At 40.0% G+C, this 25,331-nt stretch overlaps 1 protein-coding gene across 1 annotated transcript; it reads left to right on the top strand.

The window, feature by feature from the left end:
- Positions 1–3,463: 3,463 nt before the first annotated feature.
- Positions 3,464–13,381, top strand: LOC116064432 (serine/threonine-protein kinase 33-like). The gene is made up of 10 exons (XM_031319648.2): positions 3,464–3,576; positions 3,842–3,979; positions 4,903–4,999; positions 6,643–6,743; positions 6,842–6,925; positions 7,227–7,288; positions 8,919–9,005; positions 9,827–9,881; positions 10,223–10,411; positions 12,536–13,381. The coding sequence occupies exons 2-10, from the start codon at positions 3,857–3,859 to the stop codon at positions 13,364–13,366; spliced, it is 1,629 nt and encodes a 542-aa protein (XP_031175508.2). The 5' UTR covers positions 3,464–3,576; positions 3,842–3,856; the 3' UTR covers positions 13,367–13,381.
- Positions 13,382–25,331: the final 11,950 nt, after the last annotated feature.

Consider the following 25,331-nt stretch of genomic DNA (forward strand, 5'->3'; position numbering starts at 1 on the left):
ATTTTAATTACAAAAACAAACCTTTGCATCAATTGAAACAGGCCCATTGGATACCTACATGATAAGCTGTTTTAAATTTAAAATGTTCAATGCCTTATCGCGCTGATGTGACCGAGCCCAACCCAAACCCGAAATTCATTTCTAAACAGGCCCATCTGTCCGTACCCGGCCCGGCCCGGCAGGTCCCGTCGGGTCCCGTCGGACTTGGGTTGGGTATCCTTCCTCTAATTTGGTCCCATAGCTCTAACATGTTGTCCAACTAATTGTTTGATTGTCTACACTATCTTCTCGTATCAGCTTATTTTGCCCTGCAGCAGAATAAATTAGACATTTTCCAACACATCTCTCTTGTTTTCATTATTACATTGAATGTGAACACTTTGTCTAATTCATACAGATACATGGTCATGGTATTACAGTACTGCTCATAGATTAAAGCCATCTGAGGTTACTTAGGAGAAACCGAAAGTGAAACATGACAGCTGTTTAAGCAACAGTGAAAGATAAACATCAGCATCCTGTTGCACCATCTGTGTCTAAGTTCTCTCTTAAGTTAGGGTGTAAAGTCCACACTAAACATAACGTTAAAACTAGTTAGTTTGATACACAATTTGTGTTGATGTTTGGTTGCACCACAGCGACGTAAGGTTCATCTTAGTAACACTACTGTAAAGTCAACACTAACCATCATATTTTCTTCTTCTTCTTCTTCTTCTTATTATTATTATTACCCTGTTGTCTTTCGTGCCCAATTGTCTTTGAACACTTAGCTCCACAATAGCGAACAGGCTTATGGACTGTTCATTATTTAATTAAGGGGCCCCCAGAGGAGTTTTGGGACCTTTAGTCAAAATAGACCTGACCCTCTCTTCACCAGCATTAAATTTTGGATGACCCTCCAAAATGACTGGGAGAAAAGGGATGACCCTCCCCAACAACTTATTGTACCAGTTTGCGCTTGGCAAAGATGTACAGATCCCATTGTTTTTCTACAGCCATGACGTACATAACTAAACCTCTGCATTCTCATCTGACGCATCCCACTCCTCTGTTATGGTGTGGTGGCCATTTCATTAGATTTACTCTCTAACATTGTTGTGGAAACACAATAAGCATGGAAACTACATGCACACTTCATGCATTACTGCATTACTTCAAATACTAAGTTACTCATCTAGTGAACTAGTATTCACATGAAATAAAACAATAAAACATTGAGACCATTCAGCAAAGCACACTGGGTAATTCAACACTGGTTGCTATGGACTCGTCACTAGGCTTCCTCAGTCATTGTATATTTTAGCATAGGTAAGCTTGCCGAAGCTAAACATTATCCAAAACTCAATTTCTCAGATGAGCATCAATTTGGTAGCTTGCATGTTACCACTTCTTCCTTCTCAAATGCCTTGAAAAGGGTGTCGTTGGCACATTTTCACAAATAATCACAAATAATCACCGGGACCGAAAGGATATACCTCCCATCTCATGCCCTCCCGGCTGCCGGCTGGTGCTGTCTGTGGCCCGAGTTTCAGCTTTTCAAAATAAAAGCTTGCGTCTGGTCAGCTATGTTTTCGTACAGTGTTTTGGATGTTTTTGAACTAAGCAGTACGGGAATCATGCTAATGAATAACATTTTTTTTTCAGCAGATGTCTTAGTTACAACACGATTTAGCTAGCAAAGCAGTTTTGTGTTTATATGTGCGAGCGGGATTTATTCAGTTTGGGTAATCCCACGGTCTCTAAAGCTACAGGTCTGGCTGACTAAACAGGGAGGGACCCATCTGCTGAGACTGAGAGAGCTACATGGAGTTACATGGATAAATATGCACCAAACAAGGCACTTTGAAATTTTGCTCTACTCATGAATACAAAAGTTGGATGACCCTTCCCCATAGACTAAAAAAAATTGGATGACCCTCCCCCCAACAAAGAATAAAAAGACATGACCCTCCCTTATTTTCCTCCGGTGGTCCATTCCATAAATACCGAACGGTCCCTTACGGCTAAAGATAGCTAACGTTGGCAACGTTAAACACCAAACAACAACAGAAATGTATATAAACTAGGACCAAGCATTATGATTAGGCTAGGTGATGACTATGCAACCTTGACCTACAGCTAGTGCAAAATAACAACCGTGATATTGAGTGGTGAAACGTAAACTACAACATGTGGTAATATGATGGTAGCGTTACCCTATTATTGTTGGGCAGATTACATTGTAACTAGAGGCCGATTTTGGCATTTTTTGTACATAATCGGCATCGGCCAATATCCCAGTATATCAAGCCGATTAATAGGCAAGCGTATCTGCGGGCAGCCTAGTGTTAAAAACATGAATAGGCGACATTTTTTACAGCGCACCCAGACCAGCTGCCTCCAGCCCCTCCCCTCGTGAAGTCTTGCGCCGTGTGTCTCACACAGTCACTTCAGGCTCAGACGCTACCGTTAGTAGTAGCATATTGCTGGTGTTCTTGCCTTGGGATTAACTGTACTAATAAAACCGTACAAAACACCGCGGCCACACCGCTGTGGAAGCTCCCCGAATGTCATTTATCAGAGTCTGGTTGTTACCCCTGTCTGTGGCAGTTTCATCCACTCCTATAACGGAGCTTACTGGAGCTAACTGCTAACGGAGCTAATCGTTGCTAACAGAGCTAATCGTTGCTAACAGAGCCTTCAGTTCTCCGTGCCTGTATCCATTAACTGCATCTATGGACTCGAGCACGAATAAAACCCTTAATTTTATTAAATTGGCTGGACAAGTTTTACTATTTTGACCCTTTGCAGCACCGTTATCTGATCTACACCTTGGACTGGCTTCTTCTCCATAACAAAGGCTGCAAATCGGTATTGTAGTATTTAGAGCCATGTGCTCTGCCAAACTATAGGAAAAACATGATTTCTCAAAAATGAAGATGACCAGAACATAAATGAAACGATTCTGAGGTTCTATGTATGTCCTATTTACCCAATAAACTGTCGTTATTCAACTATGACAAGGTAAAATCGGTTTTGCATTCTATCACCCCTTTAAACCATGGCTGCCTCCCGCCTTAGTATTAACCAATCACAATAGCCTGCATTCTTTTTGGGGCAAGAACAGACAGAAAAACAGCAACCCGCTGACTGTGGATTCTCAAACCGGAAATATCCTTGTATACAAGTTTATATTATTATCCCAGCTTTAATAAACCACCTTAAATGAGAGAAGTTGTTTGTCTTCTGTCCTAACTGACCAAGTGGGCCGCGTCAAGTTTTAGCTTTCACTTGCCAATAGCAGTGCATGCAGCAGAATCTTCAGTTCTCAAAAATATTATTAGGACCCCATACAACAGTTTTTCTCTTTGTCATTAGTTAGAATGTGGTACTTTTCCACCACCTGGCACATCAATGCAAATACTGTATGAGCTCAACACCTCTTTGAAAGCTGTGATAGGATGATGCAGCACTAGTGGGTGGAGACCTTCATATTCACTTTCGTTTCACTCCTCAATATAAACTAAAGTTCATTTTTGGTTGTTAGAACAGAGCCTCATTCGCCAATGTTGGATCACCTACAGGTGTTACATTTGGGTATGTACAGTACTTGTTTGCTACACAATTTGTTTTATTTAAATAATCACAATGAAAGGCTCTATTGTTTTATTGTTTTGTTTTTATCAGGTGTGACTATGAGCGTTTTGCTGGAAAGCATCGGATTTGCAAACATTGAAAGTTAATAAGTAAATAATAGAATCATCTGAGAGTTCAAAGTTCATTATATAATACAGAATTGCACAATGACATGCTGCACTACTATGGCATATTTGTGTTGACTTGATCATTTGTGTGTCAATAGAATACAACAACAAAGATGGGGAAAGAGCAGAGCACCCTGGCACAGAATGGCTATGTACTACAAAAAGAAACAGAAAATGGTTCTGTTTACACAAAGGGAGATGACACATTTCTCATTAAAAAGATCATTTTAGATCAGGTAAGTTAAGAGTTCCTGAGCTAATCTAAAAAAAAACCATCTGTGATAGGACGGTTTTATGAACTACGGAGAAAAAAGTCACCACATGGAACTGATAGCAGATTATTGATTATGAAAGAAATGGCACACTATTTTGTTTCAATTTTGCTGACTGTCAGCAGTAGCACAAACCAGGAGCAATGCAACGCAATGTAAAAGGCTAAATACATTATCATTGTAATCAATCACAGTTCCTCATCGCCTTTAAATGTGGCGTATAGATTAAATTGACCAGGAGGAGAGAGACTACATTATATATTACCACATACCACTGCTATATCATCTATTTTCTTTGCACAATAGGTATCACTCCGTGTCTGAGAAGAAAAAAAAAGTTAGACTAACAAACTGATAGCTGGTGCCATGGAGGGAAGCCAAACTATTGCTTCAAGTGTATGCTATGTTTAGATATTTTTACTCCTTTACCTTGCCATCAGACAGCCCTTTCCAGCAGGGACCTGAAGCCGTTATCTATACTCTCTTCAAAGCCACCAGAGTCTATTGACAAAAACAATAATTTTACCTCGCAGAACACAGGAGTTTCTGTTCTGCTGCTTTTGTTGTGGGTCTTCTGCTGTCTCGATCGGTTACTGTGTTATTGTGTGACTTTGGTGAATCCAACTAACCCATTAGCGTTAAGCAAAAATAATTACCCTATGCTAGCTGCTAGTGTAGGCTAACATTACCTACGTTTAATAGCTACTGCCTCGGTATGTGCAGGCAGCCAGCCTTTGGACAATTTGAGGCAGCAGGTAGAAGTGCAAAGTAAAGAGTTTTGCTCAAGGATATAGTTCTTTGACTACTATCTCAGGCATACAACTTTAACCTGTGTGCTGCCAGTCACTCTGCCAGGCTATTTTTTATGCAAGTGGTGTTTTTAACAGACTACCGGAAATGCTGATCCAGCATTAACCTCAGCGATAGAAATCCTCAAGACAACAAGCCATCCTCATATTGTGAACAGCAAAAACTCTTTCAAAGGTAAGTTTTAACAAATCTGCTTCAAGTTTTATGTTCTTCTGAACATGTTGATGTCTGTTTAATACACAAGTATGGTATGCACATAACAAAGTTGTGATACAAGTAATGAGACTCAACATAATTTTAAAACAAATGTATTAGAATAGAGAGCTTATGTCCTTACCTCTGGGACACCTGCTGTTACTCAGTGTAGGGATGTTACGGTACGAGAAATTTAATGGCAGACAAGAGGGAAAAATGTTTTTAAAAGCAACATTGGATTTCTTTGCAATTTGGTGCCCCTAGAGTTTCAGAGTGCAATTCACTTGTACATCGCTGTCGTTAATATGGACAGCTATATACATGCATTTGTTACTACTTGTATTGATCAAGTAGTGCGGTAGTGTCCACACAGTACATTTACCAGAGTATTCTAAAGCTCAACACACGCACAGCGGAGCTTTCTCCTGCGGTCTGAAATAAAACTGCTGAGGATTAGTGATTCCACCGCCAAACACAGACGTGTATCGTTACATGTATACATGACATATAAAAAAATAGCTCTGACCATGTTGATGTAGCTTATAGCTTGCTTTATTTATTTGGGGGCTAACGTTCGCTTCAGTGTGGGGAAGCTTAATTTACTGTAGAATAACTGGTAACGTTAGCTTACCTCACTAAACTCTCCAATAGCTTGCCCAACACTGGTAATAAGGAATATGACATCGTAATTAACATAATGTTTGTTCATAAACAAACTAACAGAGCCGCTAGCGTCTCACAGCGATTTACTGCAGCGCCATGACAGCGATCACATTTCAGTAGCGGTGGGTCACCACACTCATTCAGTCATTATGGGCTCTCTCATCAGTCTCACTAGGGAGCGGCTGAGACAAGAGTGACACCTAGTGGTAGAATTCGGTATACTGGTCCGGTGTTTGGCTTGAAATCAAACCGGTTTGAAAATGTTTACACCGGCCCAAGCCTACAGTCTCCTGGTTGACAATCCTGTATTTGACCCGTTCATCCACCACTACCTCCTGTCAACAAGGACTGACTTTGTGGCAGAAGGCCATGAAGGCAACTTCTCCCAAGTGGGATCATAGACAGCTTGGAAAAAGGTTTTTGGCTCGTACAAACAATGTTTTTAGACTTAGTTGACTTATTATTTTCAGTTCTTGTATAAAGCTGCTGAATGCACACTGTCTAAATAAACTTTAGCAATACTGTATTTCATTTTTGCTAAAACATCCAGGAAGAACATCCAGCAGATGGCCAGGTACATCATTCAAACAACAGGCATTAAACGTCTCAATGTTTGCTGGGTTTGGCCGTGGAATGGATGTCTGATCACAACCAAAACAATTGTTGATAAAATGTTTTGTTTTTTTAAAACACATGCATTTGCTTTTTTCCATAGCAGTAATATGATCAATATTTTCTGGTTTGTAAGAGAAGGTCTGATTCTCATAACCAAGTTGCCATTTTGGGCCATGGGCTAATTCTGAGACAATTCAATTGAAAATCTGAATCCTAACTTTAAGTACCAATCAACAACTAAACCGTGAGCTCAGAGGGGAAAAAAAACAATGTATCTTGATCTATCTATGGATTAGTTGTAGTTATAAAATACCAACAGATTCTATTTTCTCTCTGTTATAAAGATAAAGATCAGAAGACTTACTATGTTGTGATGGACTACTGTCAGGGAGGGAGCCTTGCTGCAAAGATCACAGAGATGAATGACTCTCTGAAGGAGTTTGAGGTACAATACATTTCAAATTTGTATTGTTTGTTTTGTGAGTGGAATGGCATTTAATTGATATTCCTGCTATTCTAGAGGTTCCATCATTTGTTTTCTAGGTACTGAGCTGGATTGTTGAGATCTGTATGGCTTTGAGAACCATTCATGAAAAAGACTTGCTTCACAAACATCTGACACCAGAGGTACTACACATTTTACACACACTGATTAAAAGATGCAAAAAGACGTGCGTTTCCACAGAATTTATCCATTAGCTTTTTTATATCATCAGAAGATAAAACACACGTATTGATGATGTGATATTCAATCATTCCAATGAAACTTTGCCATACATATTTTCCCCATATGAAATTAAAAAAAAATAGGCATTTGGGCTGTCAACATTTTATTTAGGAAAATCGTATCAAAAAAATTACTTGTGTTCATTTTTAATGTTTAATGTGTCTATTTAAAGTTACAGTTTTACCTTTTCATATTTTATAGAACATACTCCTCACAGAATTTGGTATAGTGTGCCTGGATGGATTTGGAAAAATCCATGAAAAGTACTGTACATTTTTTATTTATTTTTGTACAATGTGTATGTCTGTATGTATGTATGTATGTATGTATGTATGTATGTATGTATGTATGTATGTATGTATGCATGTATGTATGTGTGTATGTATCTATGTATTAGGGCTGTTGGAACGAATTCCGAAAGTTGAATATAATTCAAATAGTAAAAAAATCAATACTATTTGAATGCTGAAATTACTATTCAAATGTGATTTCTTTTATAAATAGGTTGGCTAACGTTAGCTAATCTCCCTCTTCTCATGTCACGTCTGATGAACAATAAGTTACGGGAGTGAGAAACACAAGGAATTGTGAGCTAACGTTACGTACCGAGTAACGTTAGTACAGGGGGGAGTAACAGACTGCAGCTGGAAATCAGAAGAAGGATGGGAAATAGTTTTAACATGACTTTAAAAATGACATCCACCAAGCCAAAATGCTTATGTTATCAATAGTTAGCTCGTTCTGGTTTCCTAACCGCGTCGTGAGTTATAGGAGCTTAGCTGGGAGCTTCATGGAGACAGCTAAAGATTATGTTAGCTGCCCTACAGCTGTCAGAGTTAGCTTCGACTTCATATATTACCTTCTAACAGCTGTATTCTCAGTTACGTGCCAATCTGCAAGAAACAGGTTGCTTTTAAATCACTAAAATAGTAGTGACAGCACAGTTTGGCTTAGTTATCAATGCTGTTAGCATCGTGGCTAACACTATTGTTACTTAGTTTATGACAAATCGCTCAGGCTGTGCTTTCTAACATGATGTCATTGTGCTAACCGAGCAACGTTAGCCTTTACAACAGAGCCGCTTCAATACACTTGTTAGACAATGTTTCATTACAGAGTTCTCTGTTGATTTGTGTTTGTCGCTGTGTGCGTGGTGGAAAAAAATGTAAACAGAGAACAGCATGCCAGAAATGCAATGCGCCATGACGTAGATCCCCTTCATGGCCAGGCTGATGTTGGAAGTCCCTCCAGTGGACAGAATGTGTAACAACAACCACATGCTTATAGTGGCATTGACAATGCATAAGCCTGAGTAGTGTAGTACATATTTATAACAGGCTGCATATGAGCATTAATTCAAATATTATTTATTATTTGAATATTAAAAAAAAAAAGAAATTTGAATGGTATTATAGAGGAAGACTGACAGCTCTAGTATGTATGTATGTATGTATGTATGTATGCATGTATGTATGTACAGTATGTCTTGTCTTGTGCTTCTTTGTGTTGTCTTTGTCTTCACTTTAGCATGTTATCCTTTGGATTTCTGTTTCTGTATATGATAATCCATAATCCATGAATATATTTATTTTCTGTTATGACTATGGCATTCAATCTCTGCATGTATTTGTTCATGTTTTAGCAAGGGATTAACCTGAGCCAGGCCATACAATAATGATAGTAATTATATCACACCCATACAGGGTTAGTAGTGTACAGCTGTTGAAAAATAATTAATATACATTTACTCATCAGCTAAAACGCAAGTTCAGTTATCTGAATCAGTTTCGGGAAGGAAAAACTGGAAGATCTCATCAATCAGTCAATGTACTATGCATGTATGTTTGGTTGTTTTATACAAATCATTTTTGATGTTTTTTTCCCCCCACACAGTTCAAAAAACACTGCAGCAAATCTGTTGGAAAAAATAAATTATCTGCCACCGGAAGTATTCGTAAATGGGACCTATGATGCTAAAAGGTAAAACGTGTTTTACCAAAATGAGAAATGTATTACATGTGCCCCCCCCACAAATGCACTCAGTTTAGGTTGTTATTACAATAAATGAATTGTGCAGTGTAAAGAAACCAGAAAAACGCCACAGCCACAATCGCAATGTTTGAGCCAGATGAGCCTTTAAAAACCTAAAATAAAAATACTACAGAGCCTCCTTGTCATAATTCAGCTGGACAAAAAAAGTAAATGGAAAGTTTATTTGACCAGCTTGTATGTTACATAGGTTGCATCAAATCAATGCAATGAATCCCTTAATAGTAAAACAAGTCTGTATTTTACAGTGTATAGTGTGTATTTGAGGCAGAGAGAGGGAGAAGGATTCATTTAGGGATGCTAACCAGGGGCCGGTTTCACAAAAGTGATGCGTTATCATTGAAAACTCTGAAATCTGAGTTTTTGGCTAACAGGGATTTCTTTTGAATACATTTACCTCATAGTTTGAAGCTTTGGCCACGTTTAATATGAACATATGAAATTGTAACATTATAGATATGACAGAAAATATGGAAAAGCATAGTAGGTCTCCTTTAACTGAGTTAAATTCAATTTTATTTATAGTTTCAAATCATACCTGAGAAGTTATCGCAGGATGCTAAAGTAGGTCTAGATAATATACAGAGAAAGTGAATAATGTTTTGTCCAATGTTACCTTCATTGTCAGCATCACATTTATTTATTTATTTTGTGCTACTACCACTAATACATAATAATAATAATAATAATAATAATAATAATAATAATAATAATAATAATAATAATAATAATAATATTTGCTTCATTTATAGTGACATTTGGTCAGTGGGTTGCATACTCTATGAGCTCTGTACTCGACAATTGGCAGTAAGTAACAGTTTTGCATGTCATCAAAAATGTATGTAAGACCAACACAACTGTGCTATGTATTATTTAATTTTTTTTAAAAGTAAAGAATTTAACAAAAATGCTGCTATGCATTATGACAGAGCATAAGGACAATCCTCAGTGTTATGTAATTGCAACAAGGGAAATATTTTCAGTATTTCCCTGAAGTGAGAATGTTGTAAGTAAAGTTGATGTTGAGTGTACAACAAAGATTAACTTGATAAATACAAACAGGGTATAATATATAGTAGTATGTGTATACTATAACATATGATCTTATAATTAGTATTAAGTGTTTTCTAACAATAATTATTTTTCAGTTCTCAGCAGAGACTACGATCAAGATGATGCCCAAGATAATTAATGGTCCTTACCCATCTCTCAAAGAGACATTTTCACCAGAGCTTTGTGAACTATTGAATGATATATTAAATAGAGACCCTCAATCAAGACCAACAGCCAGTGAGATCCTGGAGCGTCCTTTTATTGTAAACTGTCTCTCAAAAAAGGTATGACACTCGTAAATACAATGTTAAACTCATCAAATAAATTATTTTATAAAGTGATTAGAGGTAAAGAAAATAATAAAAAGCTTTTTTACCAACTAATTGGATGTTAAAGGAAAAGTATTATGGTAGGTTTCCACACAGCGAAACAACAAGCAAATTTCGGCCAGCGAAATATTGCCTCGGGGGCGTGGTCGCGAAAACAACATGCCAGACCGCAACAGAACACCGGCTGCTAGGCAGCTAGCAGAGAGGGTTGAAGCTAGGTAGCATAGGTAGCTAGCAGGTAGTTTGCTAGCAAGCTATCGTTGCTATTGTAGGTTGTAAGATCCGTGTTGATACAAGCGCCAATGTTCGCCAACAAAACATGTAATCAAACAAATGCACAATAACCTAGCTGCCAGGCTAGGCTTACAATGAAATCTAATGTCCGAACATGCTAGCAATTAGCCTGTCGGCTAGCTGAAAAGTTCGAGTGTTTAAACTAACATATACAGTGGTCTATTTAGTGGTGTATGTGCCCTGACTAAGTTTTTGTGTCATATAAATCACAATTCGTGTTGATACAAGTACCAATGTTCGTGTAGAAACAATTCAATCACATACAATACGATAACCTACGCCAACTTGGTCAGACTTTTTTTGTAACTCCCACCTCCAAATACAAACACGCGAACCTGATTGGTTCTCGAGTGGTCCTATTTGAATAAAGTTAAACTTTCCTCAACTTTGTTTCGCTTGCCTCGGCGATTCGCTTGCCTCGGCGATTTTCGTCGGCGATTTTCGTCGGCGATTTTCGTCTCCATTCAACCTCAATGAGAGCGAAGCGAAATTTCGCTGTGTGGAAACCTACCATTAGGCTTTAAATTTATTTTTACAAAATTGTGATCTCAATTCAGAAAGACTGTGATTCTAATTTTGACCACAATTGTGCATCCATATTTCCAGTATTATTACAGATAAAGCCAAGTCAAGTAGTAAAATAGCCTACCGAATAGGCATGTAGCTTCTTAATATTATATTTAATTTGTGCCTCTCTTGATCAAGTGGAACCAGACCATAGATTTCAAAAGTAATGGACGAAGCTTCTGGGCCTTAAAAATGAAGCCAATGCGGAAGTGCCTTAAACCTGGGGGCGACTAGCCTGGCTCCGCCCTCCTACATACTGCCGCTCAATTTTCATTTTCCTTCAGTACTCCGTCTGGGTTTGCGGTGTATTCTTGGGTTTTCTCCGGCCAAATCTTTGGTGGTCCAATCAGCGAACAGAGGGAGTGACTGAGAACGATGACGTTGAGGTCGTGACGCGGTAGTTTGAATGTAGTTCCGTAATGGCGGCGGAGAAAGAGGCAGTCCGTTGTGGCAACACTGCCGAATATATGATTTTCCAGCTCGCTCCGTTAGTTAAGGAGTTGGCTAAGGCTAACGCTAGCGATGCTAAACTGATTGTTGTCCCCTCGTTAGCCTAGTCCAACCAGACAGTATGTAGGAGGGCGGAGCCAGGCTACCAGAGTGGCTCTGCGCAGATCCAATAGTTTTAAACTTCAACAGAGTACCCGCCTTCAAGGCAGTTAACACTTGTCAATGAAGAGTGGCCAGACTCTCTGTACAAATGAAATGTACGAGAGTCTGGTAGGACCATGCCAGGGGGCGACACCCCAGTTGCAAAATTGAATCCGTTTAGATTTCTATGGGAAAACGACCCTATTTCACACTTGACCTCAGTAAACATTTTCATAATGAGTTTATGACCTCAATCGCTACTTTCAAGTTTTCTTTAATAGAGCATGATGTTCATTTTGTAAATTATGGTCCCATTTATTTTAAAATTGACAATAAAGCAGGAGATGCTTTAGGGGCGTGGTAACACGCTGACCTGTCAATCATGAAAGAGGCTTAGCATACGTATCCATGGCACTGTGTACATTAAAATAGCCGTGAACTTGTTTTTGGGTGTTTTCGTCTTAAACTTTGACCCTCTCACTGTGTGTTTTCACTTCATCAAAGTTAATTGGAACATTTGGTTGCTTAATAATGTCTTGTTCAGTGTTATGCTAAGTTGCTCTTTATTTGAATAACTGTTTGTAGGTACCTACCTTTCCGCTGACAATGTCTGTGTTTTTTTGATAGTGCAAAACAACTGTGGAGGAACTCCAGACCAAGTTGGACAAGCTAAGGGAAGTGGCTGACGGTTTGGAACGTGTGCATGAAGGCACCACCATCGGCAGTCTGGCAGGTGGAGTGATTGGAGCGGTGGGAGGGATTACATCCATAGTGGGCCTTATACTGGCTCCCTTCACTTTGGGAGCCTCTCTTATTGTCACTGGGGTTGGAGTAGGAGTGGGTGTGGCTGGTGGGGTCACTGCTGGTGTCTCGAATATCACTAATATGGTCAACCAGTCTTCTGATCGCAAAGCTATTCGAAGCCTCATAAAAGAGCTTGAACAGAAAGTTAAGGCAGTTGCCACCTGGCTCCAGGAGATTGGATGTGAATCAACTGACATAACTGACAATAAGGATAGTGAGTTAGATGAAAACAACACGTTACAGCTTGGCTGCAGGGCAGGGAAGTGCCTGGGTGGCATTTCTGAAGCGGTGCGACTTGGTAGAGTGCTGACCATCGGCAAGACTGCAGCACAAACATCCAGGGTAGTACGTGTGGCAGAGGTAGCAACAGGTGTGTTCTCTGGCTTATTTGTGGCAGTGGATATGTTCTTTATTGCCATGGATGCAAAAGAGTTACATCACATCAGACAGGCAAAGGCAGCAGAGGAAAAAGGTGGAAATGTGTCTGACAAGTCTGACAAATCAGAGGCACAGGACCAGCCTTCCCAAAATACCACTCGAATCAGATCTGAGATCATGAAATTTGTTCATTCAATCAGGCAGGCAGCAGACGAGTTGCAGAGAATCTTGGATGAGCTGAAAAGCAGCATCAGTGTAACCCAAGGGTTACATTAAACAAAATCAAAAGCACATTAAAGGTGCTCTAAGCGATGTTGGGTGACAATGTATTGTCAAACAAAACGGAGGCTAGCTCGCCCCAGAGAAGTCACTTAAGCAATAATGATCGTCTCTAAGAAGTGTAAAGTTGCTTTTTAAATATGCAGTGTGCAAAACAAAAGTTAGTCAGACCCTTTTTAACCCTTGATATTAAATCGAGGGAATTTTTCGTAGAAATCTTTCTTCATTAAATCAATAAAAAAATCATTGTCAATACTATGAATAATATCGTAATCTATAAATAGCAACTTGATGTTGTTAATTCACTTCTATTATCAGGCTGGGTCACTTTTAACAGGTCTGACTAATAACATGTCTTGGTCAAATGAATAACTTTCTTTATTACACAGCCTTGTTAATGGATCTTGTTGGTGGATCTGTTGTTACCGGGTTCAATCGCCATGGTAACTCATGCTGAACACCTAACCTGCTCGGTAGCAGGTTATGTTGGAGATTAGAGATCAACCGGTGTAAAAGCACCGCCTACTGACCAATCAACACTCGATTGATAACGGCGTCACTGTTCTTAGAAGATCCTGTGGAGCTTGGTGCGAGAGAGAGAGAGAGAGAGAGAGAGAGAGAGAGAGAGAGTGGTGCGCTCAGAAAAGTTAAAACATTTAGAGACCGACAACCCTGTTAACATTCCCTGATGGGTATTTTTATGAAAGATATAGATTTTCAGTGGAGGGAATTACGTATAGGCTATTTGTCGGCTTGTTGAGCCGTGTATAATTTTTATTTGCTCTCATGATCACTAACCACTGCCAGGATTGCAACTGAAATAATAGGCTAAAGCAACGGCAGTTTATGGAAAGCACAAGTGTAATTATGTTCAGTTTGTTCAAGTGTTGTGATTTATGCATCAACAGCGTCGGCTATTTTTTTGCCAGCTTTCCTCCTGTGTTAGGAAGCAGCGACTGTATTGCGTTTTGCCTGCAAAACCGTGTCTGTGTTCTTCATATTTATGTAGAGTTATAGTTTGCTCTTCTTATGTAAAATATGCGGCTCTGGTAGATGTTTGCGATTGGTCATGCTGTGCAAACACCACCTCTTTAATGTGAACGTGCGCGCCGCTGGATTGGGAAACCCTGGGTTGATTGAACAAGTTGTTAACCACCGTTGTGACACAGCTTATGCGGGACCGCGGTTGTTAGGTTAGGTGAAGCCGGGTAACTGAAAGAAATCCAGGGCATGTTGATCTTGATTCGTAGTACAGGCCTCTGGCTTCCACCGGAGATTCTAGCTCATCAGCAGTAAAGTTAACCTTCCCGACAACCTTAACCTCTGCATTATCCCTTACTCAGTTACCGTATGCATACTGTATCGTTGTTATGACTGTGGTCATATTATTTCTTTGGTCTGCTGTGTGTGCGCTGTGTTTTTTTCTCTTGTTCCAATTTTATATGCAAATAGGTGTGTGCCATAGCTGGGAGTTCATTGGTGGGAAGCTCTCGTGCCCAGCTTCGTGATTGGCTGCAGCTGGGGAAACCACCTGTTATAAGGAGTCAAGATGGCGGCCGTCTGTGGGCAGCAGGCATTTCTCTTCCTCCTCATCTCCCAACCGGCCACACTATTGCTTTGTTTTGTGTTAGATTAGGTACCGTTTCTTTTGTTTAGTAAGGGTGGACCGCCAGGTTTGTTAATCTTGTTTTCTCCTGTTTTGTTAGTTAGGGAGGTAAGTCTTTTGTCATTCTTTTTGCCCTTTTGTTTGTTAGGTTAATTTCTAATCTCCCAGTTAGAATTGTTTTGTTTGTTATTTTGGTGGTAGGCACCCTGAAGCCTTATACATCTATATGTTATGTATATATTTTCGTTCTCTGTAAAATAAATAAGTTTGCTGTTATCTCAACAAACTGTTTGTGGCTACTTGGGAGACGGGGAAGATAGGGCCTTTTCATGTTGCGTCCTAGGCACCCCTAGACTGGGGCGTAACAATTGTACTGATTTTTAGCTTTACCCTTGATTCAATTGTCAATAACTATATTCATGATAGTACTAATTAAAGAAATGTTGAATATTCATTTTAAGGGTAAATAATGTATTTCTGTTTCATGATGTTTCACATTCTAGCAACCTGTAAAAGAGGAAATTTATAGTTAAAGCTATAGTGCGTAGTTTCTGTCTCCCCCATGAGGAATTCTAAGTAATGACAACAACAATGTCGCATCCACATGACACAAGCCTTCCGTGATCATGCACCAACCCTCCTCCACGCAGTTGCTTGTAGCCAAAGAGGACACGGAGGATTACAAAAAACATGATAGCCTCTTCAGAATGTAATTATCTTCACTCGAGCTTCTGTGCGCGAAAGTCGCCAGACTACATCATTTACCACAACATAGCCATACTGGGAAATACAGAGAGAGGTTTGTGGAGCTGATATGCTTAATCAGCTTTGTATCAACTCATATATGGCAATGGCTTGAATGTAACGGACGTTCATTATTATAACAAAGTTACGTACTAAAGCTTTAAATGTGTATCAATCTTTCTGCCACTTGATAACAAGTCTGTAGGTCAATGGTTGCTAGAAATCGGAACATTGAGTTTATCCTTTTTTATCTCGTTTTCATTATTTGTTATAACATTGTTAATTTTTAAATTGCAGTCAAAGCCCCTACATGTAAGATTTTATTTTCTTTTATTTTGATGACTTCTAGTGTTAGTAAGTTAATGTTAGCTATGTGTTAGCAAGCTAAGACACTTGCGAACATAATGCTGCATAGCTTTCTGATGTATCCACATTCCACTATAACACAAGTTGCATACTGTCAAAATGCTTAACTTACAGAAGACAGCAGATTCCTCATGTCTGTATCCACTTTTGTTTTTCTAAAAGCTATGTTTCGGTTCAACAGCTTATAAAAACTAATTTATGGGTTATTTTCTATGCTGGTAGTGCATCCAATCACACAGCAGCTTTTAGGCATTTTTCTGTTGTTTGCTAGCAGACGGAATTGACGAGGAGGCACCTTAACGCAATACAAGTCCAAGGAGAGCGGAGAGATGTTTTCCCCTCCGGTGGGGGCGGGACTTAAATGCCCTCTGTCTTAATGACTTCGCAATAATTTGAAAGATGATTTTATCACATTTGTATGCTACAAAAGGGGTTTTAACTGCAGTTAAAAATGCATGCTTATGAGTCATGTGCCAAGTTTACTTTTATCTTTGTAGTTTTAGATAATTTTGTATAAACCTAAGAACAGGCTGCTGGCTCTCCTACATTAAACTGTAAGCCTGTGACATATAAATGCATTTATAATGAATACGAATACTGTTAACATCTACTGTATACTGACGAAGAATAAATGCAAGTTGTATCAAGAATTCTGTCCCACAGACATTCATTATTAATACACACATACATTCTGGGATAGGAGTAAAAAAAAAAAAGATGGGTTGTTTGCATTTCTTTAAACCAATCACAATCGTCTTGGGTGGCGCTAAGTTCACTCCACTATTAACCAACCTGGGGCTGTCAATAACACAATTAAACCAGTAAAAGACAGTGGTTAGACAAATCACTCGCGTGTGTGCACGTTACAATACTTCCCTTGGCAGCTGCCATTCACTCCATCATGTGAATCATCACATTCATCACACATAAACACAAATATACAAACACACACACAAGCTCCAGTAAAAGAGCATGATTAAATCTATTTCCACTCTGTCCCTCTCTTATTAGCTAGACTACTATGTGTCTTTTCACAGCCTCTGATGAAGAATCATCACATTCATCACACACACAAATATGCAAAACACACTCCGCTGTTTATTTGGCAACCCCTCTTCTCATTTATCAACAGAAGACCTTACTTCATTTAAACCCCCCATGATAGTGTAGTCAAGGCGACCACCAAGGAGAACAGAAGGAGCTGTAAAATTGCTGTGAATGAAAATGTACGTTATCATTTTAGCTCAGCAGCTGAATAAAAATAAATCAAGGGATTCAGAGTTGAAGAATGTGACATTGCGCTTGACTTGTGTGTATTGCTCTGCACTATGAATAATAATTGGCCCTAATCTCAATGTCTTTTCTGAAGCTTTTGGAGAGCTTTTATTGATTTGTGTCATAAAACATCTCTATGCAAACTTGGTTTTGTCACCTTTGAACAGACAGCACAGCAGTGACTTTCGTGTAATGAGGGTGTTTTTGATTTTAAGATATTCCCACCTTTTTAATACAGAAAAGTTGATGATGGGTGGTGGCTGTCAGAGCTTGATGCTTTCTGTGTGCTTTGACTCTGAGAAATACTGTATTTACAAAACTGACTCTTTAGAATCACATTAAGAAGATGGTTGCTGTCTAATCCCAGCGTGTGGCTGTCCAGCTAATCACTTTAATGCACCTTTTGACAGCTCTGGGAGAGAGTGACTTTCTGCCTGCATGCATCATCGTTAATTGGGAAGGCGGTAGTTCATAGAGAAACATTACATGAAAACATGCTGCATTCACTGTCTGACACAATATCTCTCCTGTGAGAGTCAAGCTGAACTGGACAAAACAGGAAGTAAACACTGACATTTTAGCATGCTTTCTTCCTGTAGTCATTTTGTTTTAAATTCATGGTGCCGGTCACCTTTATGGCAGAAGCCTTGGGTTTTGGCTGCAATTAATCTTAACTTTATTGGTGCCCACTCACTGTCTAAACACCATTTTCAACATAAGACTGACTTCAGAAGAAGCCCATCGTAGTCAGTACAAGGTCTTCTGTTTGAACCCCATGTCAACGTTGACAGCGGCCCTCAGCGAGGCATATTACATGCTGCCTACACAGGATAAGTTGACCCGTTTTTCAGTCGTCTGTCATCCTTTCAATGGGACATGACTCTCTAACAAGATTTGTTTTCTAAATGAAGACTTTGAATGAGTTGTTTTGGCAGAGACCTTGTTCAACAATAAATTCAAATGAAAACCCATTATGATTAGTATAACGTTACTGCATTATAATGCTCATGCTTAAAACAACCAGTCCTGACCCTGTTGCGTGCACTGTCCCCAGCACACCAAATGCCAGTGTATGTCCAGAGTATTTCTTCCTGATCTTCTTAATAATAATAATAATAATAATTAAAGCTGCAAGCAGCGTTGAACGGGCCCTCGTGCCTCTGTGCGTGTCGGGGTTACTGGTGGACGCCGCTCCTTGCGACCATGCATTTGCGCAGCACTCAGACACTGCAAATCGTCACCAATGAAAAGGGAACTCCCTGCTGAGTTCAATGATACCTCACACAATACTCTACGTCATACAGTTCATTAGCTTTGAGAGGGGGCGTGGCCAAAGCATAGGGGGTGGGCCAAACCATCACCAATGAATAAGGAACTATCTGCTGAGTTCAATGGTACCTCACACAAGACTCTACCTTAAACGGTTCAAATGTTATGAAAGGGGCGTGGCCTGAGTAAGTGGGTGTGGTTAAAGTATAGGGAGCGGCTCATTATCACATATAGACCACACATTATAAGTTTCATGTAAATCGGATGATGTTTGTCATATAAGGCGCATTTCCTGTTGCCAGCGGGGAGCGCTATGACCAAAAGTCAATTTTGGCCTGTAGATGTCCTCAGGCCTGGACCCTTGTCAATCGTAAGAAATTTCGGGCAGATACAACAACGTACACTCAAGTTACAACAACTTCATCGCTAAACACTCAAAATGGCCGCCACGTCCACACCATCTGACGAAAGGTTTTTCTTTTAATACCTTTTCATCTTTAAGGTGTTGAGATGACCAAATTTGAAGTCCATTGGATGAAATCTCTAGGAGGAGTTAAAGTATAGCACCTTGACTTTTAGGCGTCGGGTTCGGTCGGGTTTTGTCAGGTTTGATCGGGTTCGGCAGGTTTCGGTGGGGTTCGGCCAGATTCGGGGTCGGGTTTGGTCAGGTTCGGGCAAAGAACTTCAGCTCTAACTGAAGTTCGGGTTTGGTCGGGTTTGGTCAGGTTCAGTTGGGTTCAGTCAGGTTTGGTCGGGTTCGGTAGGGTTTGGTCAGGTTCAGGTCAGGCTTTTCAAAGTACTCAAAGACAATAAAACCACATAACACAGTGAAAGGTGAGATAATAGGTCTTTCACTGTGTCTAAGTCAACTCAAAACCATGGCAGCACTTATGATCTATAGCAGTTTTCACTGGAACCAACTAAGAAAAAAAAGAAAAGTCAAATCCTTAACATTATTTTTTCCAACAATGTGGAACAGCTGCCATGTGATGCAAATTCCATGTGTGAGTGCGACAAACACCAGCTGTGTGATTCAGTTACATGCGATAATGGGGGGAGGGCCTAACCTGACTCCGCCAGATGGATTGCTTTGCATTTGCTTGGCATATCCATCTGGGAACTTTCCGTTGGAGAATTTTTGGGAATGGGCGAAAATACTGGTTAGCTGATTGGATAAACCATCTCTCTATCACCACCTATGTTGGTGATAGACGGGCCAAATCAACCAATCAGATCAACGATGCTAGCTAAGTTAGTGTAGCTAGCGTTAGTTTGGCTTCAAGAACCTTGTGGTTCTTCTAATGCCATCGTTTAACATACAATTAAGTTAGGTAACATAGCTAACGTTAACGTTTTTAAACTTACCATTTGTATGTGACATGAACCTCATCAACAACAATCCCCACCAAGTTTTCACGGTACACTTCTGAAGAAGAGCAAAAACATCTTTTCCTCCGAGAAAAGCCTACAGCGCCGTTTTTTGCTCTTCTTTCAATGAAGGAATACTTTCTAATTCGCATAAAACCAAGGGGGTAAGCTTCGCTTCAGAGCTCAAACCTCCTATGGCGCCATTTTGATGCTACCAAACGATCACCCTACGTTAGCATTCCATTGACTGCCATTCATTTTGACGTCACTTTGACAGAGAATAACTTTACATCTGAAGCGTTTAAAGACTTTTTTTGTGCATTGTTTATTTCTGAAGAAACACGACAATGTATAAAAGGCTCCATTACCTTGTACCTCACATTATTGCTCCGTAGCAGATGTTTTTATAAAAATAGGCTAACGATTGTGTCATAACCACGTGACTTACTGTCGCATAGTAGAGGAATTACCGTATAGTACAGGAGAAGCTCGCAGGCAGTTTCGACTTACATTAGCTGTTTAAGTTTAATTACTAATGTTAACTAGCATTTTAGTTTGCAATAATTAGCCTGTGCCCATGTTATCTCCTTACAACTCCTTTCTCTTGGCACAGCTACCAGAAGACTTACAACTTTCAGACAGGTTGCTCACGTCACATTTACGTCGTCAAGCTCAGTTGGAGGCTGCGCAGTAACCTGAAAAGTGCTTCTAATATCCTTCACTGGTCTCTGTCCAGAGCAACGGGATCTGTTGGTCCATTTTATATACAGTCTATGGATAAAAACTTGTGCGATAGCTATGCTCATCTCATCCGTGGAAGCCGCCATGTTGCGTCACACCTAAACCCGCCTCAAAACCAAAGCTGATTGGTCAGTCGGATGGCGAACGGCTCCAAATTTTCTCTGCCTCAAGATGCCAGACTGATCTGCGAGTGGAAAACTGGAGCTTGCGAGATCAGGACGGCCTCACGAGGCTAGGGAGGGCCATCAATGCAAAAATAATTTAGCAGATGGCTTTGATACAGGTATATAAAAGTCATGATAAAATCTGACTTTGAAGTGGCTTTTAAACCTGCTATTATAATGCAGTGTTTCAATGTACACTGTGCATATGTAAAAATTATGTTTTTTTCCATCATCTAGTCTATTTTTCTTAATGTTTAAAGTTACCAGTTTGACTTTTTTGTGTAATCTTTTTAGTCACTGTCATTCACACAAATGGACTTAGCCTGTGAGGTTCATCAAAACCACGGATCAATAGTCCACTGCTTGTCAGCTTGACCTCTGTTTTTTCATCTTTACTTCATCTGTACCCAAGGCTCAATTTTATTTCTATTGCTGCCATTTCCTTTCTTTCTGCCACCACTTCAAGCTTGTTTTTTTCCCCTCTCCTATGTCACCTGCGTGTGAGTTTGTGCTTTTAGCCTTTTTGTGAAATGGCACAGTGCTCAGAGTCAATAAGCTGCTTTGAACTCTGTCGCCTTGGACGCCTGCCAGTGGTGCCAAAAAAAGAATAGTCCTTATTAAGTTGTTAATGCTTTTTTTTTTAACTGACATGTCTTTCGTTATTCTCCTTTTGATCCTCGTCCAATTTTTGGAGTTTAAACTTTCCCATGAATGTAAATACTGTAGGTTTGGTCTACATAATGACAGAGAGGAAGGGGAGAAGGAGAGAATGTAAAGATACATTATTCAAGGTTTTCTGAGAGTTCCTACTGTACTTGAATGGTATTATTAAGCCAAATCCTGTGATTATTTCAATATTTGAATTTTTTTTTACTGGACAGGAACACTATTTGGGCTGTGCTTGTACTCTCATTCAGCTTTTTGATGTACAGTCCCATTGCAAAATAACTTTGGTGCTCAGAAGACTTTTTAAACTGAGAGGGTTGCTTGAGCTTTTCGTTTTCTTGCTGATTTAGATTGATGATATCGTGTAAATGCATTAGTTCAGAACATTTGACCTGTTATCCTTTTATTTATTAAAGTGATAGTTTAAGGACTTGTTTTGGATTTGAATGAAATGGAGTTCACTTTGCGGACAAGTCTATTAAACAAATTATTCACTTTGAAACTTACGTTCCCACACGACCACTCACTGAGGCTTTTGAAATGAAGAGTTACAGTGATGTACATGATTTTATATAATCAAAATGTTTCTACAAATGTCACACCCAAGTGCTATGCAAACATGATCCTTAATTAAAAAAATACAATATTTATAAAACAGTGAGTATGTAGTATGTAGGTACACAAAATACTGGTTTTACATTTAGTTTGAAGAGTTGTAAGTGTCAGTGCCTCCAGAGCTCCACATTTTAAAAACGTATCTGGTACATTGCTGATATAAGGTACAACATTTTATTTAGCAAATAAATATTTCAGGACGCCCTGAAACACAAAATAATACCTTCTTTATAGTAACAGCTAATCACTATTTCCAATGTTCAAAGTGACAAAGACATAATAAATTGTTCAGCTCTAAAGATATTATGCCAAAGTTGTGTTTGTTTGTGCTTATAAATTGATTCCCTGAAGCTGCCTCTTCCACCCCTCTGCCTGCTTTCAGTTTATTCTTTCCTTTTCTGGGACTTTTTCTACCAACCAGAGAAATCAGTCATTGTTTTTCTTATGTGGTCTGTTGAGTACTTACATCATGAAAAATGCTGCATGTTTGCTCACACTGAGCTCATATAGTTCACAGTTAAGAGGATTTTCCTTTACATACATTGAACACATGCGTAAAAAACCATCAGTTTGTTTTACGAAAAACAAGAAAATATTCATTTGATGTTGAAGGTTTAAATTAGATCTTATATGATTCGATGCAGTCTCACAGGTACTGGGCCAGACATTCCAGCACTGTGCATTAAACATGTAGTCACCAAGTTAAAAATGTGGTTGCACATGCCACTAATGGTGTGCTGAAGCTGTGAATTGTGCTTTGTAGACTTCAGCCGGTTGAATCAGTTCACTTCAGGTTCAGTTTTGTAAATTCAGCAACAATGATGCAGTGCTCTGTCCCTGATTGCAACAATGACAAAATATGCTAAACTCTGATTTGACAGCTTCAACCGTGTTTTCCATAACACCGCCACTGAGGCCCATGGATGCTGTAATATTGAGTCACTTGCATCGCCAAACTTACAGGACTTTAAGGACACTTAAATAAATATGCTTGCCAGTGGTTGGGGGGGGGGTGTTTATAAGGAAAGTAGCAGCTGGTTTTGACAGCCCCACAGCAGGATGCCATTTAACACATTACTAAAGAGCAGTGCATACTTTGCATACTGCATATAGTGCATCCATCTAGAGCCCACCGCGGGACTGTTTTTCATCCCGCTTCCGCCCGCCCGGCGACATGTGTGTTACACTCCCGCCCGCTCCCGCAATGTGTACGTCCACTCCCGCCCGCACCCGCAAAAGTCTGAGAATTTATGCCCACACAATAATAGAGATGCATTGACGTTATGTCTTCTCCCGTCCCGCATGAGAAAACACGTCATTTTATAGGTTAATAGGGAGAAGATGAAGGCAAAGAAGGCAGGTGCTTGCTGCTGTTAGACGGGGAGGAAGGAGCAGAAGGATAGGGAGAGAGGGGGAGGAAGGGGCCAAGGATGAGGGAGAGAGGAGAGGGAGAGAGGGGGAGGAAGGAGCCGAGGATGAGGGAGTGAGCGGACGGTGGACGGAGCCTTGGCTCGGAGCTCCCCCGTCCTGGGAGGCTCAGACACGCTGGTGTCTGCTCATAGATGGCCTATACAGTATATACTCAGTTAGTATATATGTATATCTATGGTTTCTGCAGGCGTGGGGGGGTTCCAGGCTACATCCCGATCCCGCAGTGTTTTTTTTAACCGCCCGCAGCAAAATTAAAACCGCCCGCTCCCGCGAGATTTGCGTTGGGACCGCGGGACCCAATCCCAATGCAGCCCTCTACATCCATCCATCCAGCAGTGCACAATAAGCGTGTCAATAAGACACACACAGGCCTAATAATAATCCCTTCCGCAGCTCTACTGTGTGTGTGTGTGTGTGTGTGTGTGTGGTGTGTATTAACAAACGCCATCAGCACATGACAGAGTTTTCTGGCCAAGGAAGTCCACAGCTCAGTGTAGATGTGTTGAACACGCTTGAGCTCTGTTGGGTTAAAGCTACCAGGAAAACATTTTTAAAAAGCAGAAAGGATGATCTGACAGGAAGTGTCAAAGCCATTTCTGAGGACACCCTTATTCACTGATGATCTTTGAATGACATGAGTGGCAATACGTGCTTTCTATCGTTTTCTTCATTAGGCACACGCAAGGTCAGGACTCCTAAATGCAGTTTCAGACCCCAGTTGCCTTAAAGGCTGTTACTTACAGGTCCAATATGTAATATATGTACTGTAATGAATCCAAACATGACCCCAATGCGTCATCAGAAATTAAGGAAACATGTTAAGTTTAAATACTATCTTTTCTGACAACAATGCTGCCAGTATTTTCTCAGTATTTTTGGCCTGTGTTGTTATCAACTGCCTAGTTTGACAGCCAGGCCGGGGTGCCAGATATACCTGTAAAAACGTAAGCCCAGCACTCTACAGCTGTAACGTTAGTACAGCCATAAAAGCAGCAAAGAAACAAACAGGATCAACGGAGGTGGATTCTACCAGACCTAAAAAAAATGGCATGTTTCTAACAGTTTCGGAACAAAGTTCAAATTATTTCATCTTTGACCTAGTTGCCGCTGACCTTTCAAGGCGCAACCATGGGCGCCCTACCTCGCGGTTTTGCAGTGGATCATGTCTAGGTGGCTTTAAGGAAAGGCAGCCGCCATCAGCACATATGCTGAAAGCTCCCTTGGATTTCCCTTTCACTTATCATGCTTCTCATGTGTCTGTACAAGTTGGTCTCCTCTTCTTTTCTCAGTGCTATAGCTTTTCAACTTGCTTTTTAAATGAAAAAAATGTCTCATCTATAAAGTATAAGATTTTCAGTGAAACTTTTTTTGGTCTCCAGTACTTTTGTGCAACTGTGCCTGATAGAATAGATCATGTTTTCCTGCGTGTTGTGCAAACTTTAAATACTTTCACTTCCTGAAATACTTAAATTGAACTCGCCTAACCTCTCCCATTCACCCCTTATTCTTTCTAAGCTTACTCTCCTGTTGTCGCTACCTTGCTGCTGCCCCCTTACCTTCCCTATCTGTCATTTGTATTATGATAAAATGACAAAGGAAACTCAGCCTAACAATAGTACTGCCTCCAACACACTGTCTCACACACATCTTGCCCTGAACTCATCCATTCTGAGGACAGAAAGGAAAGGCAGATTAAAGTGTTGAGGGCCACGGTGGT

The sequence above is a fragment of the Sander lucioperca genome, chromosome 1 (assembly GCF_008315115.2).
Source record: "Sander lucioperca isolate FBNREF2018 chromosome 1, SLUC_FBN_1.2, whole genome shotgun sequence".
Taxonomy (NCBI): Eukaryota; Metazoa; Chordata; class Actinopteri; order Perciformes; family Percidae; genus Sander; species Sander lucioperca.